This window comes from Zophobas morio, unplaced genomic scaffold (assembly GCF_036711695.1).
Source record: "Zophobas morio isolate AGI-343-1 ecotype UQ-CSIRO unplaced genomic scaffold, CSIRO_AGI_Zmor_V1 ptg000004l, whole genome shotgun sequence".
Classification (NCBI taxonomy): Eukaryota; Metazoa; Arthropoda; class Insecta; order Coleoptera; family Tenebrionidae; genus Zophobas; species Zophobas morio.
In genome coordinates, this window is record NW_026972109.1 from 12,893,851 (window position 1) to 12,911,431 (window position 17,581).

At 34.5% G+C, this 17,581-nt stretch overlaps 1 protein-coding gene across 1 annotated transcript in view; it reads right to left on the reverse strand.

Annotated features, from left to right (window-relative positions):
- LOC135136009 (uncharacterized) overlaps positions 1–17,581 on the reverse strand; it is a 147,620-nt gene that overhangs the window by 118,476 nt on the left and 11,563 nt on the right. Inside the window, exon 2 of the mRNA XM_064065125.1 lies at positions 9,770–10,553. Coding sequence (XP_063921195.1) covers positions 9,770–10,246 — 477 coding nt within the window. The 5' untranslated portion in view covers positions 10,247–10,553. The remainder of the gene's footprint in view (positions 1–9,769; positions 10,554–17,581) is intronic.

Here is a 17,581-nt window from a genome sequence, read left to right on the forward strand (position 1 = left end):
TCTGAAAACGGTAATTAAAAAAAATAATGAAAACAATTGTTATATTACCTCCATGATTAAAATAAAATTTTATTCACTAATATCGCTATTTCACAGCTTTCAAAAATGACAGATCGATACAAATACTAGAAAATCCTAAATTTAAACACACAGGGATCAAAAAAAGTCGTCATTAAAGTGACTCGATGATAATATACAATACGCAAGTTATTACGATGCTAGCAGAGGCGGCCTGATTCACTGGTGGCGAAAATTCGGTATTGCAGATAAACATTCACATGAACAAAAGTCACGAGGAAAAATTATTCATTTGGTTGCGATTCTGTGTATCTATTTCGTTTAAAATTAAAAGCTCGCGAAATTTGAGTGTAATCAAGCATTTCAGGCGACTTTTTCTAGCTAGAAAAACCATAAACCACTAAGTTTACGTGCATACGGAATGTAATTTTGTGATTGCATACGCTGTTGCACCGACTATTAGAAAGGGAATTACGAATCGAAGGTGACAAGTGGTCGACTTTATTGATAGTTTAGCTCGTGCGTCAAACTAAGTATTTTCTGTGTTTTTCCACACGAGTCAGGTTCTTTTGACGTTTTTCATTTTCGCAAGATTTTACTTCCGAGGTTCAAATTTCTAAAACTGAAAAAGTAAAGTTCGCCCAAAGATATACCTAGTGGGTTAATGACTTTGACTTCATACAAGTAATGGCAAAAGGATTTTAAAGAAAAGACTTCCGAATAAATGCGAGACTTTTTCTTTGGAAATCTCGAGAAATTGTATTCATTTTTTCAGAATATGTTATAAACCGTGAAACTTCATTTAAAATTTGTCGGTTCATCTCTGCCAAAATTTTGATGACGCCATCTCAAAATTTTTGAGCAAATCCTATTTAAAATGCACAAGAAGCTGAAATGCACCTGCAGTTTATTATTCTATCTCTGTTTTGAATCTTCCCTATATAAATTGGGTGAACTTAATCATTGACATCTTCTTAATGTATATAATTTTTTTTTTCAAAAATACGATACTTAAAATATAATTCTAATCTCAAATTAACTCTTTGATATTTTAAGTATTTTACTGTTGAAAGAAGACTAGTATATTACGAAAAACAAATCAAAGTATATGCCCCACCCACCCATCCCCACTTAATTCTGCTTAATTTTTTTATTCGTTGTGAGACGAAGGGCGGAGCTTAAATGGAGAGTTCATATTTTTCTACAAGAAATTACCATGTGAAATATGTTAAAAAAAATGAGGAAGTGCAAAATTGAAATGTCTTTACTATTTTGAAGAGAAATATGGATTTTGCAGTTCAGCTCCGCCTCTCAATCTAACAACAAATAAAAAATTTATCAGAATTGAGATAGGGTGGGTGGGTGGGGTTTAATCATTGACATCTTTTTCTTAATGTAAGTATTTTTTTTTCTCTCAAAAACACGATACTTAAAACATAATTCTAATCTCAAATTTACCCTTTCATATTTCAAGTACTTATTTTACTGTTGAAATAAGGCTAGTATATTACAAAAAAAAATCGAAGGATAAGCCCCACCCACCCACTCGATCTCAATTGTGATTAATTTTTAATGCAGAGTTCATATTTTTCTACAAGAAATTACGATGTGAAATATTAAAAAAAAAAAAATGAGGAAGTGCAAAATTGAAATGTCTTTACTATTTTGAAGAGGAATATGGATTTTGCAGTTCAGCTCCGCCTCTCAATCTAACAACAAATAAAAAATTTATCAGAATTGAGATAGGGTGAGTGGGTGGGGCTTAATCATTGAAATTTTTTTCTTAATGTATGTAGTTTTTTTTTTTTTTCAAAAACACGATACTTAAAACATTATTCTAATCTCAAATTAACTCTTTGATATTTTAAGTATTTTACTGTTGAAAGAAGACTAGTATATTACGAAAAACAAATCAAAGGATAACCCCCACCCACCCGCCCCATTTCAATTGTGATTAATTTTTTATTCGTTGTGAGACGGAGGGCGGAGCTGAAATGCAGAGTTCATATTTTTCTACAAGAAATTACCATGTGAAATATGTTAAAAAAAATGAGGAAGTGCAAAATTGAAATATCTTTACTATTTTGTAGAGAAATATGGATTTTGCAGTTAAGCTCCGCCCCTCAACCTGACAACAAATGAAACATTCATCAGAATTGATATAGGTTGGGTGAGTGGGGCTTAATCATTGACATCTTTTTCTTAATGTATGTAGTTTTTTTTTCAAAAACACGATACTTAAAACGTAATTCTAATCTCAAATTAACTCTTTGATATTTTAAGTATTTTACTGTTGAAAGAAGACTAGTATATTACAAAAAAAAATCGAAGGATAAGCCCCACCCACCCACTCGATCTCAATTGTGATTAATTTTTAATGCAGAGTTCATATTTTTCTACAAGAAATTACGATGTGAAATATGTAAAAAAAAAATGAGGAAGTGCAAAATTGAAATGTCTTTACTATTTTGAAGAGAAATATGGATTTTGCAGTTCAGCTCCGCCTCTCAATCTAACAACAAATAAAAAATTTATCAGAATTGAGATAGGGTGGGTGGGTGGGGCTTAATCATTGAAATTTTTTTCTTAATGTATGTAGTTTTTTTTTTTTTTCAAAAACACGATACTGAAAACATTATTCTAATCTCAAATTAACTCTTTGATATTTTAAGTATTTTACTGTTGAAAGAAGACTAGTATATTACGAAAAACAAATCAAAGGATAACCCCCACCCACCCGCCCCATTTCAATTGTGATTAATTTTTTATTCGTTGTGAGACGGAGGGCGGAGCTGAAATGCAGAGTTCATATTTTTCTACAAGAAATACCATGTGAAATATGTTAAAAAAAATGAGGAAGTGCAAAATTGAAATATCTTTACTATTTTGTAGAGAAATATGGATTTTGCAGTTAAGCTCCGCCCCTCAACGTGACAACAAATGAAACATTCATCAGAATTGATATAGGTTGGGTGAGTGGGGCTTAATCATTGACATCTTTTTCTTAATGTATGTAGTTTTTTTTTCAAAAACACGATACTTAAAACGTAATTCTAATCTCAAATTAACTCTTTGATATTTTAAGTATTTTACTGTTGAAAGAAGACTAGTATATTACGAAAAACAAATCAAAGGATAAGCCCCACCCACCCGCCCCATCTCAATTGTGACTAATTTTGTTATTCGTTGTGAGACGGAGGGCGGAGCTTAAATGCGGAGTTCATATTTTTCTACAAGAAATTACCATGTGAAATATGTAAAAAAATGAGGAAGTGCAAAATTGAAATGTTTTTACTATTTTGTAGAAAATATAAATTTTGCCCCTAAATCTGGCATCAAATGAAACATTGATCAGAATTTAGATAGGGTGGGTGGGGCTTAATCATTGACATCATTTTCTTAATGTACGTAGTTTTTTTTTAAACACTAAACTTAAAACTTAATTCAAATCTCAAATTAACTCTTTGATATTTTAAGTATTTTACTGTTGAAAGAAGACTAGTATATTACGAAAAACAAATCAATATGGCCTAGTACCCAATATGGCCTATTGGCTTTTTCTCATATGTTTCAAACAAAATGTGGAAGATCGCCAGTGGGATACATTCTGAAACGTTTTTATACCATTTAGGAGCAATCAGTAAAGTAATACACCGTTTCGTTTACTTACAGTAGAATTATTTGTGATAGTGATTTGACGAGTCAATATGCGTTCTATTTTATGCCGCTAAGTTTTCTCTGGATAGTTTTAATCTCAATTAAGTTAGCAATTTCATATTTTTATGATTGTGTAGCTCCTTTTTTCCGCTTTTGAATGATCTACATTAGTTGTACTTCTTAACAGCTTTTCATTTGGGATTACTGATAATATGTTCGCTTGTGATGTGGAATCAATATGGCCTAGGTAGCCTGTTGGGCTGTTGGGTATGTACATACTGCAGTTCTCGTTTGATTTTTTTTTTTTGTGAATAAGCTGATTTAAATTACTATGAACAAAAAGCAAGCTCACAGAAGAAGCAAGAAAATTGTTTTTGCGAGATGTACCAAGAAAATATTGTAAAAGATATGAGAATATGCTCCGTATGTAAGAAATACGTGCACAAGGAGTGCGTGGATCTCACTAAAAATGATAGATATTTTTATTTTTCCTTATTGTGAAAACTAACAATTGTTTTGTCAAGAAAGTTTTTCCGTGCTTAATTTTGTTTTTTTTTTCGATTTTTTAAAAACAGGCCATATTGGGTATCTGTGTACTCAATTTGGCCTAAAAACACACTTTAATTAAACCGGGTACTGTTGGGCTCTACAATTTTGAACATGTCTGAAATTTGAAAATTATGTACAAAAATGAAGCCTCTTTCAAATCCCACCATTACTCTTCCATTTCAAGTTCTTACAAAAATTTAAAAAAATCTCAAAGCTTAAGTAGGCCATATAGGGTACAGTTACCTTATTACAATTACAAGGAAGAATTTACATGATGTTAAATGATGCATTAATTCAAGAATTTGAGAATGAATGTTCCAATTCAGGTTGTAAAAAATTATTAAACCTGTAGGAAAATATGAAAGCTTTTCCGTTTATGGATCCAGGATGATGTTAATTTAACTGATAATAATATTCAAGGTGTTTTCTCTCATGGATCAGTGACTATTTTCAACTCTTGGACGTCGGTGTTATTCCACTGTCGCTATTATAATAACCTGCTTATACCGGGTGTCTGGAAAATGGCGGATTAACTCTTCAGTACGTTGCGTATGGGGGTTTCATTTTTTTAGACCAATAACCATAACAACCAGTAGTCATTAACCGTTATGCATTATTATTAATAAAACAAGATGTTATTTTTCATTAATACCCACCCCCTCTTTTCTTAGACCGTATATCATTTGCCAAAATTAGTTTTATCTTAACGGATGACTAACTTTTACAAAAAATGATCAAAATTTGAAAACATTACAAGCTTACTTATATGCACAAGGTATCTCATTAGATACGCTCCAAGAAAAGAGAGGGCAGATGGGGGGTGGGGGGGGGGTTAGTACATGCTAAAATACGATGCATTATATGGTAGTGGCATTTAAAAAAAATCAAATTGGCCTTGGAGTTCGAAAACAATAGAAGCAAAGATATAAAAAAAAATGTTTGATGAATAATTAGTGCACAACCCTAATTTCAGGTGATTTGTACAATTGGTTCTCAAGATATTTAACATCATAGCGACCCTCGTATGTAGTATCAGTATAATCGGAATTTTAAACTTTATAATGAATAATGATATCTCGCATAGTTAGTAAAATTCCGACACCTTCAGAGATTAAAATACTACATACAAAAATACAAAAGGTATTTTTTCTTAAAATTTTTGAAATACACAAAACATTATTTCAGATGTCTATAAAACTCTAAAATGGTAATAAATTTCCAGCACCTTTTTATTTCCCGAACGTAAGCTAAGGAAGTATTGTAATAAAATCTATCCAGCGAATGTTTTCTCAAAGTTCATGACCCCTTGAGTATGGAAAAAAATAGTGTATCCCGTTGGCGATTGTGTATCGTCTGTGTCGATTTTTATTAAACAGAAGATAGTCTCGGAAACTACCGGACTGAGTGTCGCCAAATTTTAGATGTAGATACGTTGAGAATATCGCTTAGAGAGTAAAATGCTAACCAAAATTTGTCTGATCGTCCTCACCAACAATTTGATGGCGTCATCTCCTAATTTTGGGTGGTAAATAGATGCTATTTAAATTTAATAATATTCTTATGAAATAAACATACACGCCGCCCCTGTACGACGCCTATGGGTCTTCTACAATGTATGCGTTTCTTGAGCTAATGTAGTCTGACTCACCGGCCGCGCGGATGCAAGCGGATGTCGCGACGGGCCCAGAAAAAGTCTCGAAACGGCGCTCGAAAAGCCTGGAAGCGGAAGTCGCGAATACCCAACTCGAGAAAGAGTTGGATCGCCGAAATATGGATTTAAATAGAGATCACCGTGGGGAATGATTCATTCATAATTCAGTCAAGAGTCAAATGAGGAATACATTTAAGTTGCGAAGTTATCGCTGTTATAGTGTAATTGGAGTTAAAGAAATGTACTTGTGTACTTATAGTTTATAGATCCGCCTTAATTTTTTAAGAGATGTACGGATCTGGACTGTTCTGCTTTCTAATATATTGTGACTATGAGCACGCGACCACTTAGTGGATATATTTCTTACCATTGTACTACTGTCCGTCAAAATATTATAAGGTATATTTTTATTTCCTAAACTATACTCTGAAAAAAAATTCCTGAAAAGTGGCATTTCTAATATATTTTTATATTGTTCAAAAATTTCATGAAATTTATTTCAATGAATTTTAAACCTAGGCAGTATTGTAACAGGATCCATCCGGCGAAGGGCTACTCTCATGTTGCCCCGACGTTTTATGACTCCTAGAGTCGGTATGTAAAAATACATGTATCGTTTCCGACTGTATCTGAAAATATTGCTTAGAGAGTAAAATGTTATTTAAATTTTATAATATATTATTCTCCTGTATTTATATTTTTTGAATCCGCCTTAATTTTTTAAGAGACGTTCGCAGAACCCCCAAATTATTTAGCAACATTTTATATCAATACAAAAGGAAACCAACAGATCATCGACATAGTTCAGTTGGTTAATGCTGTATTAATGAGACGAACGTCGCAGGTTCGATCTCCTCATGGTCCACTTTTTTTTCTTACTTTTTTCTGTGACTGGTGTTATCTATGTATATATATTTTTTAAACAACGAGTATTTTTGAAACGAGTTTCAAAATAAACTTACGTACTTAAGTACGTGTCACTAATTAAACAATGTATGTATACACGTGTTTTTCAAATAGAACACCTCTATTTTTTTTTTTAGAGATAATGTCATTTGCCAATGTATGATCTGCCAAAATCAGTCCTGTCTTGACAAGTACTAAGCCCCGCCCACCCACCCTCTTCTCATTCGAACGACGAATTTTATTCATGTACCGTATAAGTTCCAACTTTCATTCGGAGCAATTAAAATTAATCACTGAATGGAGGCGCGTGAGTGGACGGGGTTAATTATTTGTTCTTTTGTAGAGTGGAATTGGAAAATAATAGAACCTAGGCTGTAAAAAACGTAAAACAAAAGCTCTAATCGTTACCTTTTTGTTGCACTATTTGCTATAACAATTATTTCTTATTTTAGAAGAAAAAAATGAGAAACAGGTGGGTGGGCGGGGCTAAGTGTAACTTTTTTCTGCAGAGTCTTTTGTAGGCCAGCAAAAACCCGCCCACCCGCCTCCTTTTCATTTTGGTGACCATTTTTAAAACTGTTAGTTAATAACAACATTATTATGTATCTTATTAGAATCTGTCTGTCATCTGTCTGTGCTGATTTTTCTTAGACAGTAAAAAGATAAAAGTGGAAACATAAGACACATTTTTGAAACGAGTTGTAGAAGTAATCAACCAGTACTTTGAAACCATCTACTGCAAAATATAATTTCTAGCATATTTTCATATTTTTCCAAAATTTTAAAAGATTTAATTCGATAAATTTAACAGGACGTATGGCTACTTTTTTGACGTTTTATGACCTCTAGAGTACGAAAAAATAGATCTCCCACTTTCGTTTGTCTGTCGTCTGCATATCATGTGTCGTCTGTTTGTATATGTCGATTTTACTGGACCAATTGTTATCAAATTTTGTAGGCGATTTAAGATTATCGTAGATGGTAAGACACTAACCACAATTTGCCTAGTCATCCCCACCAACAATTAAATGGGGTAAACTCGCTTTTTTCGTACTATCTCCTATTTACATTTTATAACCACATACATTCGTACATGTGATTTATGAATCCCTTTTGATTTGTTATTACCCAAATTTTAGTGCAATATTTGTCACGAGTGTCACATCGCAGGTATTTGAGTTACGATCATAACGAATTCTCAGTGAACGTGTGAATTTTTGCATGCCTTAGCGAACTTGAACTCTGTTTGCGTTCGTTCGAATAACATCTCGTCTGCACTTTTTTTGTAACACACTGAATTTGTTTGGATGTTTGACGTCATGTACGAGGGAGGTCCTGTCTAAACAATTTTAGACCAGTTTTTCATATTATAGTTTAAATTTAACTGTATATATTAAGTATATGTCACTTTAAATGAAACAGTTTCACGAAAATAAATATTATATAATTAATAGGAGTACTATTTAGTACATCATTAAGTTGAAAGTAAAATTTACGAGAAATTCAAAGACAAAGGTCGACAATTCTATCAAAATCACGCCTGAGGTGGTGTTTCGGGATGTTTACTTCCCGAACGTAATCTAGGAATGCAATATAATAGGATCCATTAAACGAGTGACCAATTGCCTATTTTATCGACGTTTCGTACTTTCTATATTATAAAAAAGTAGGACTTCTTCCGTCTGTCTGTCCCGTCGTATGTGAACATTTTGATAATATGCCTAGATGACAAAATGCTAAGCAAAATTTATCCGTTCATTCTCAATCAAGAGTTCAAGATGTTGTAGCTATACATAATTAAATTCACAAGTCTAAGTTCGACAAAAATCATAAAAAATTTTTACGTCGATTTGATGTTCACTTACAAAAACAAAATATGGATTTAGATAATTAAATCAAAAAACGTGAAATTCATCCTAACTCGACTTGATGTGCTTCAGGGGCGAGGAAAGTTCCGCGTAAGCAATTTCAGACCAATTTTTTATCCTACTATCAGTGTTGAAATTAACAATCGATTTGAAGATCCAGTAACCGTCGTAAAAGCATTCTCCATTTCATTCAAAGTACGAAATTTACCGGAAAAATCCTGTTACCATGACGAAGAATCATTTTCAAACCAGGTAATACCTCGTCGTCATAGTTACAAAACCCTACAAACATCCGCCATTGTTTACATCACGAGAGATTAATTTACTCCTCGTCATTAATTTGTAACTTTTATCTTAACAAATTTCACACGATTTCATTTTGACATTGGCAAATGGGTGTCGCAGATGCCAACCCTCAGGCTAAATCCCTCGGGACTTTCAATAGACAGGACCTTTTTACAAGCGAAAAATTGCCAGTCAGAATGCTATTACGAATTGTTCGTTTTTTAAATCAAAGTAGGTCATTCCATTTTTAAATTCTTTTTAAAATCAGCAAAATTAAAGAGTCGTTGAATTGCGTACAGACTTTGTGGCGTGTTTAGAGGTTAGTTAGCATTTTTGTAATTTGGATGGTTTCCAGTGAAAGAAGTGGTCCGAATCGGTCCTAATTTTCTCATGCGGAATCGAATAGCGAGCTCGTTTTTATGAAATGACGTCATACATTCTAATTACCGAGTAAAAATGCACTTAACTTTTGTCTGTCTATTTCTTGGATACTTTTGCAGCTTACTGTATCGAGTCGACACATCAAGTTAAATTGTAGTGAATTTCTGCACTCTTTCTTTAATTGAATTGTTTCAATTTAGTTTTGATTCTTTAAGTGCTAGATTAAGGACAATAGAAACTACAGAAATAGCAGATCTACTCTACAACAGTAACACTTATCTTACAGCTAGCTACTCAGACTTTACCGAAGCGAGCTAAAGTATTTTATGTTATGGAGATTGTCGTCGAACCGCTGAAGGAAAGATAAGTTTCCAATTTTGCGTTATGTAATGCGACAGTAGAAGATGTGGTCAAACAACTTGTGTAGCAGGAGTTAATTACCACTTAGACTCACCAGACTTCTGAATCCGGGTAAAAACCCGCTGTGTCCCCTCGCCCAGAGCACGGGAATCCCGGAGTGTTTGGCCGTCAGCGAGACCGTGAAGGCCGCAGGGGAGTCCCCGACCACCAGCACGGCGACCACGTGCTTGCCCTCGAACTGGTCGCACAGAATCCTCAGCAGCGCCGCGCTGAAACTCCCGTTCTCCGGCAGCTCGATGACCAGCGTCTCCACCGTGAAGTTGAACGTGTCTTTGTGCATCTTGGTGGTCAAGTAGGACTGGGTGATGTTCATCAGCGTCTTGTTGAACGCCCTGCTGTACGCCTGCCCGCTGGGGGCGGCGGCGATGGCGAAGTACAGCCGCCCCGGCCGAAACGAGGGGAAGTCGTTGAGCATCTTCTTCTCGCTCGGGCTGCCGCCGACGTGCACCATCAGGAGGGCGTGTAGGAGGACAAGCTTGTAGAAAGACTCGTCGAGACGATGCAAGACCATCTTCCTGGGCTTGGGGGGAAGGAGAGAGGGGGACGGTCTACGCGGTCATGCTGGGGAGGGTGCGGGGGCGGCGCGAGGTACCAAGCGCATTATCGTGTCCAAGTCGATGATGAGAATTAAAGTCTTCGACATGATGGTGACGGTTCGTCCTGGGTTTTATTGCTTTGGTTGCGGGGGTAAGGCGGAACGTCGGATTTTCTCGATATTTGCTTGGTTTACTTGAATTTCACTTTATTGAATTTGGGCTTGCTCCATTTGAATGGGATCATGTTTTCAGGCGGTGTCTCCTTTGCTTCGGCCCCATCGTCTGAAAACGAAACGAAAATATTATTAACGAGGTAGAAGACGGGATGCGGAAACGCTTTGCGCGACTGAATCGTAAGACACTTTTTATATTGGTGCTTTGATGGGGTTCGACCCTTTGGTGTCATTCTTATGCATTAGGTGGAAGCGGCGTTAGCGCTAACACACTTTCGGAATGGGGAATTAGTTTAAGCGACGAGAATTTGCCAAAGTTATAGGTATTAAGTGGCCATCTAGGCGCAATTATACGCTAGGAGAATGAATTCGCTTGCTCGAAATGTGGCATTCTGCGTTCACTTTTCTGTTGTAAAGAAAGAGCGACTATTTCGATAAAATTCAAAATAATAGGATTAGCTACTGCAGTGAGTTTAATAGGGGTGATGAACAATAAATACATATATAAATAAGTATATAATTTCAAGAGTTTTGTAAATGCAAAAGTATTTCTTTTTACTTCACGAGTAAACTAAGTAGGGTTCATCGAGCGACTGGCTGCTTTCATGTTTTTTCGACGTTTCATGACCCCTGGAGTATACGAAAAAGTAGGACTCGAGTTTCTCTCTGTCTATATGTCTGTCCTCTGTGTCAATTTTTATTACACAGATAATTTCCGAGAAACTACTGGGCCGATTATTGTCAAAGTTTACATGTATTTTAGGAATATCGTGTAGATGTAATCATCTTAACAATAGGATGACATTCCCTCAAATTTTTTCATAGTGAGTAAAATTTAAATTTGATAAAATAACATACTCCTGTACTAGTTATTTATGAATCCGCCTTGAGATTGTCCCCGAAGCATCCAAATTTTCGCAAAAAGTCGAAATTGTAAAGCAAACATTTATACTAGTACCTACCAGAGTACCTAGCTCTTGCTCGCAGTTTCATTTGAGTTGATTTCGCAATTAATACACATTATTTTTCACCCTTGAACCAGTCTAACTTGTATTACCGCTCAGTAATTTGAATTTTTATTTGTTTGTGTTGTGATATTAATTCATATTATGTTATTTATAGGGTTGACCTGATTTAAATAATTTTTGTTTTTTTTTTTAAATTGTCTTTACAAATTACGAAAAGATAATAATAAGTATAAGGTTATGTTTTCGGTGTTGTGGAGATGAACGTTATATGGCACACCGAGTGATCAAAAATATTCACTAAAATATAATGTATATTAAGGCCTTTTTAAATGCAGTTTAAGTCAAAATAAATTGGACAATGAGTAAAATAAAATATTTCCAACAACACAAAACGCTAATTTCGTTTTGATTTTTTAGTTCCCGAGGACCCTATTACATTATTAATAATAATAGACGGTTTTTCGACGTTTCACGACTCTTAGAACATGAAAAAGTAGGTCCCGTTTGCATGTGTCTTGCTGTTGTTTCTCGTTTGTATTGATTGTATTAGACAAATAACCTCCGAAACTACTGGACTGATTGTCATAACGTATTATTAGTATTTTACGGCTATGGAGTAAATGATAAAACGCTAACCAAAATTTATTTGATCATCCCACCAACAATTTGATGACGTCACCTAAAACTTTTGCATAGTAAATGAATCACTTTATGCAGAAAGGACTTAAGTCAATTTTGTGCAAAATGGCGTTTTTACTTCTAAAACAGTCTAGATATCAAACAGCATCGTTTTATGCAGAATAGACGTTAGTACCATTGCCTGTTGTCTACACTCTTACCATTGAACTTACAGATTTAATGCAGAAAGGAGGGAATATTTTAGAAAGTTTTTTTGGTTTACTTAAAACAAAGTTTTATGACTTATGTCCTTTCTGCGTAAAGCGATTCAAATGTTATTTACATTTTACAGAATAGTATACTCCTAAGCGTGGGATTTATGAATCAGCCTCCATTTTTTTAAATTATAGAGGGTATAATATAAAATCAAATTTTACCAGTTTTCGAAGAAGCTGTATTTGTTGAACCTCAAGAGCGCTGAATACTGTGTCTAATACCTTAAGCAATTACTTGGTTATAAACTCTGTAGAAAAAAGGTAAACTTAGCTCCTCCCACTTCCTTCATTTATTTCACTGACTTTATATATTATCTAGAGTAAAATAATTTCTAATTCTAAATAGACAAGCGGTAAAATCTAAGACTTAAACAAAGACAAAACTAGCCCCACCCACCCACCCCTACTTGGTTTTGGTGACTCATTTTATTTGCTCTGAAACGGAAGTTAGATTTTATATTAACAAACAATATAATCTAGAACTACAACTTTTTATTTTGTTTTTCAATTTTTGGTCGAAAAACGACTTTGCCGTATGATATGAGTTACAAGTGTTAACCTACCCCTCTTCTCCGAACTAATAAAATGATTTAATAAGGTGGAGCTTCTACTAGTGGGAGGAGCATCAATAATAATACTTTTTAAATATAATTCTCAAGTCTAATATGCTTATTTAACACCGGCTTAATATTTCCCACAAAATTTGTTTACAATTCATCTAATTTTTCAGAAAAGGTTCAACAGATTTGTCTAAGGTTCTAATAAGATAATAATCTTCTCGTCAATTAACAATATTAAGAAAATGGTCATTAGAAATAAGGGGAGGGGGGGGGCGGGTGGACGGGCCAATTACTTGCTAATAGACTTTGTAGAAAAAAGGCAACCTTAGCTCCTCCCACTTCCTTCCTTTATTTCACTGACTTTATATTTTATCTAGTGTAAAATAGGAGTTGAATTCTAAATGGATAAGCGGTAAAATCTAAGACTTAAACAAAGTCAAAACTAGCCCCACCCACCAACCCCTATTTGGTTTTGGTGACTCATTTTATTTGCTCTGAAACGGAAGTTGGATTTTATATTGATAAATAATATAATCTAGTTTTACTTTTTTCTTATAAAATTTTAATTTTTCATCGAAAAACGACTTTACCGTATCATATGAGGTACTAGTGTAAACGCTGCTCCTTTTCTCGGAACCAATGAAATGATTTAGTAAGGTGGAGCTTCTACTAGTGGGAAGAGCATCGATAATAATACTTTTTAAATATAATTCCCAAGTCTGATATGCTTATTTAACACTGGCTCAATTTTTTCCACAAAATTTGTTTACAATTCATCTACTTTTTCAGCAAAGGTTTAACAGATTTGCGTAAGTTTCTAATAAGATAATAATCTTCTCGTTAATTAACAATATTAAGAGTGGACAGTGAAATCAAGGGTGGGGCGGGTGGGCGGGCCAATTACTTGCTGATAGACTCTGCAGAAAAAAGGCAAACTTAGCTCCTCACACTTCCATCCTTTATTTCACTGACTTTATATATTATCTAGACTAAAATAGCAGTTGAATTGTATATAGACAAGCGGTAAAATCTAAGACTTAAACAAAGTCAAAACTAGCCCCACCCACCCACCCACCCCTACTTGGTTTTGGTGACTCATTTTATTGGCTCAGAAACGGTAGTTGGATTTTATATTGATAAATAATAGAATCTAGAACTACATTTTTTAATTTTTTTTTCTCAATTTTTGGTCGAAAAACGACTTTGCCGTATCATATGAGGTACAACTATGAACCTACCCCTCTTCCCGAACTAATAAAATGATTTAATAAGGTGGAGCTTCTACTAGTGGGAGGAGCATCAATAATAATACTTTTTAAATATAATTCTCAAGTCTGATATTCTTATTTAACACCGGCTCAATATTTTCCACAAAATTTGTTTACAATTCATCTACTTTTTCAGAAAAGGTTCAACAGATTTGTCTAAGGTTCTAATAAGATAATAATCTTCTCTTAATTAACAATATTAAGAATGGTCACTAGAATCAAGGGTGGGGCGGGTGGGCGTGCCAATTACTTGCTGATAGACCCTGCAGAAATAAGGCAAACTTAGCTCCTCCCACTTCCTTCCTTTATTTCACTGACTTTATATTTTATCTAGTGTAAAATAGGAGTTGAATTCTAAATGGACAAGCGGTAAAATTTAAGACTTAAACAAAGTAAAAACTAGCCCCACCCACCCACCCCTACTTGGTTTTGGTGACTCATTTTATTGGCTCTGAAACGGAAGTTGGACTTTATATTGATAAATAATAGAATCTAGAATTATATTTTTTTTTATAAAATTTTAATTTTTGATCGAAAAACGACTTTACCGTATCATATGAGGTACTAGTGTAAACCCTACTCCTTTTCTCGGAACTAATAAAATGATTTAATAAGGTGGAGCTCCTACTAGTGGGAGGAGCATCAATAATAATACTTTTTTTCACTAGCAGCCAGGACGCATGCAAATGTCGACTCATTTAGTGGTAGCAAATACAACTTTTGCGACCACCGGTTCAAAAAGAAAATTTGAGGTTATGTACGCAATGTTTGATCTGATTATTTCTTAAAAAAAGAACAAATGTGTGCTACAAACATTACTTGAGTATACGCATGGTAGTTGGTAGACGGTAGAGGATAAAATGATTAACTCAGCGACAAGTATAATATAAACGATTTTCTTTGTGTTGAAGATTTGGATTAAGTTTGATTAGAAATCAAAACAAAATCACGTTGCGTCAAAAAATGAACGTTTATTTTTTCAATTAATTGTCTTATGGTTTCTACTAGTGAAAAAAATAGTATATTAACCACGGTTGCAAAGCCACTTCTAGACCTCGCGCTTCAGAGCCCTCGACGCTGCGCGTCTCGGGTTCTAATTTGCGCTCGGTCTAGAATGCTTGGCTCTGCAACCTTGGCTAATAATATACTATTTAAATATAATTCTCGAGTCTGATATGCTTATTTAACACCGGCTCAATATTTTCCACAAAATTTGTTTACAATTCATCTACTTTTTCAGCAAAGGTTCAACAGATTTGTCTAAGGCTCTAATAAGATAATAATGTTGTCGTTAATTAACAATATTAAGAGTGGTCACTACAATCAAGGGTGGGATGGGTGGGCGGGCCAATTACTTGCTAATAGAGTCGGTAGAAAAAAGGCAAACTTAGCTCCTCCCACTTCCTTCCTTTATTTCACTGACTTTATATATTATCTAGAGTAAAATAGGAGTTGAATTCTACATAGACAAGCGGTAAAATCTAAGACTTAAACAAAGTCAAAACTAGCCCCACCCACCCACCCCTACTTAGTTTTGATGACTCATTTTATTGGCTCTGAAATGGAAGTTGGATTTTATATTGATAAATAATATAATTTAGAATTACATTATTTTATAAAATTTTAATTTTTCATCGAAAAACGACTTTACCGTATTATGAGGTACTAGTGTAAACGCTACTCCTTTTCTCGGAACTAATAAAATGACTTAATGAGGTGGAGCTTCTACAAGTGGGAGGAGCATCAATAATAATACTTTTTAAATATAATTCTCAAGTCTGATATGCCTATTTAACACCCGTTCAATATTTTCCACAAAATTTGTTTACAATTCATCTACTTTTTCAACAAAGGTTCAACAGATTTGCCTAAGGTTCTAATGAAATAATAATCTTGACATTAATTAACAATATTAAGAGTGGTCCCTAGAATCAAGGGTGGGGCGGGTGGGCGGGCCAATTACTTGCTGATAGACTCTGCAGAAAAAAGGCAAACTTAGCTCCTTCCACTTCTATCCTTTATTTCACTGACTTTATATTTTTCTAGTGTAAAATAGGAGTAGAATTCTACATAGACAAGCGGTAAAATCTAAGACTTAAACAAAGTCAAAACTAGGATTAAGGATTGATATTTTTGGAGCAATTGTTGAACCATTTCCTATCATGGGTGCTGGAGAAGTGTACTCCAGACCAAATACAAACCAATTAACAGAGTGTTTTCGTAACATAATACGTTCCAATCATAGGCAGTGGCGGAGAGTGGGTGATTAAAGTACGATACACTCTACAAGATTCTGTAAAAAATATTCAACGTAAAACTCAACGTCAAGAAGCGCTTTACGCTATAGATTTCAGGTAACCTTGCTAAAAAAACTAATAACGTCGTCAATTTTTAGCGAGGGTGGGTGGACAAATTCTAGTTAGCGTTTACCGTCTATATAATAATAAATTCAGTATGATGTCTTAAATTTTAGAATAGTTTTCGTAGTTTCGAAATTTATCGGCTAATAAAATTCCCAAGAGACAAATAGAAACGGAAGACCAACATTTCTCTGTTCCACAAGCTGTGACAAATAACGACACTTCGCTCAGCTTTGAGTCGGGAAGAAAAAAATATAAATTACTACCGGTTTGATAGCTTCTTGTCATCAATTGTGTTATTTAAAATCATGTCATCACGAAAAGACACTTCGCTGTAGATTTCGATAAAAAAATATTCATCTAGTAAACGTTTGCTCATAAATCTTGGTGCACTAAAGACCGTAGCTTATTTATTATTAGGCATATTTTATCCACGAGCGAAAAGTTTAGTACACGTCTTTCGTCGAGTGGCTAATTTTCTCCAGGGGAGAAAATCTCTGCTATTTACGTGTCAGACATTCTTTATGGTACTTTTAAATTAAAATTATATAGCACAAATTTTAAATGTTCCTGTATTTAATTTTGCTCTGAAAACTAAGTAAGCACAGGTAATAAAACAAGTTTAGTTTCTTCTGACTCCAGGGATTTTTTCAATTCTTTCAAAAATAAAAGTCAAAGGACTCCGAAAATTCTTTCACATTCTTTAGAAAAAAAAATATCAGTCCCAACTCCTATGACTGGGAGAAATCTGCTCCCAATCCAAGATTCTGCCAACACCTACATAAATATCCTCCACCACGAAGACGTCTAGCCAACGTGGTGTTTTACGGCTAAACTCCTATCATATGAAAGCACAAAATAATAACAGACCCCCAATCCCCAACGGCTCAACTAACCCTGGCCAAGGCAGCGGTCGACCAGTTACCGACCAAGGGATGCTAAGATAACCAGAAATGCCTGCAAGGAAATGAGAGACCTACATCCACAGGAAAGAAAGCGGACATAAAAAAGGACGAAGGTCAAAAGTAAGGCGGATTAATAAACCACAACTTGAAAATTTTGAAGCGATGTTTTCAAAATACACCTAA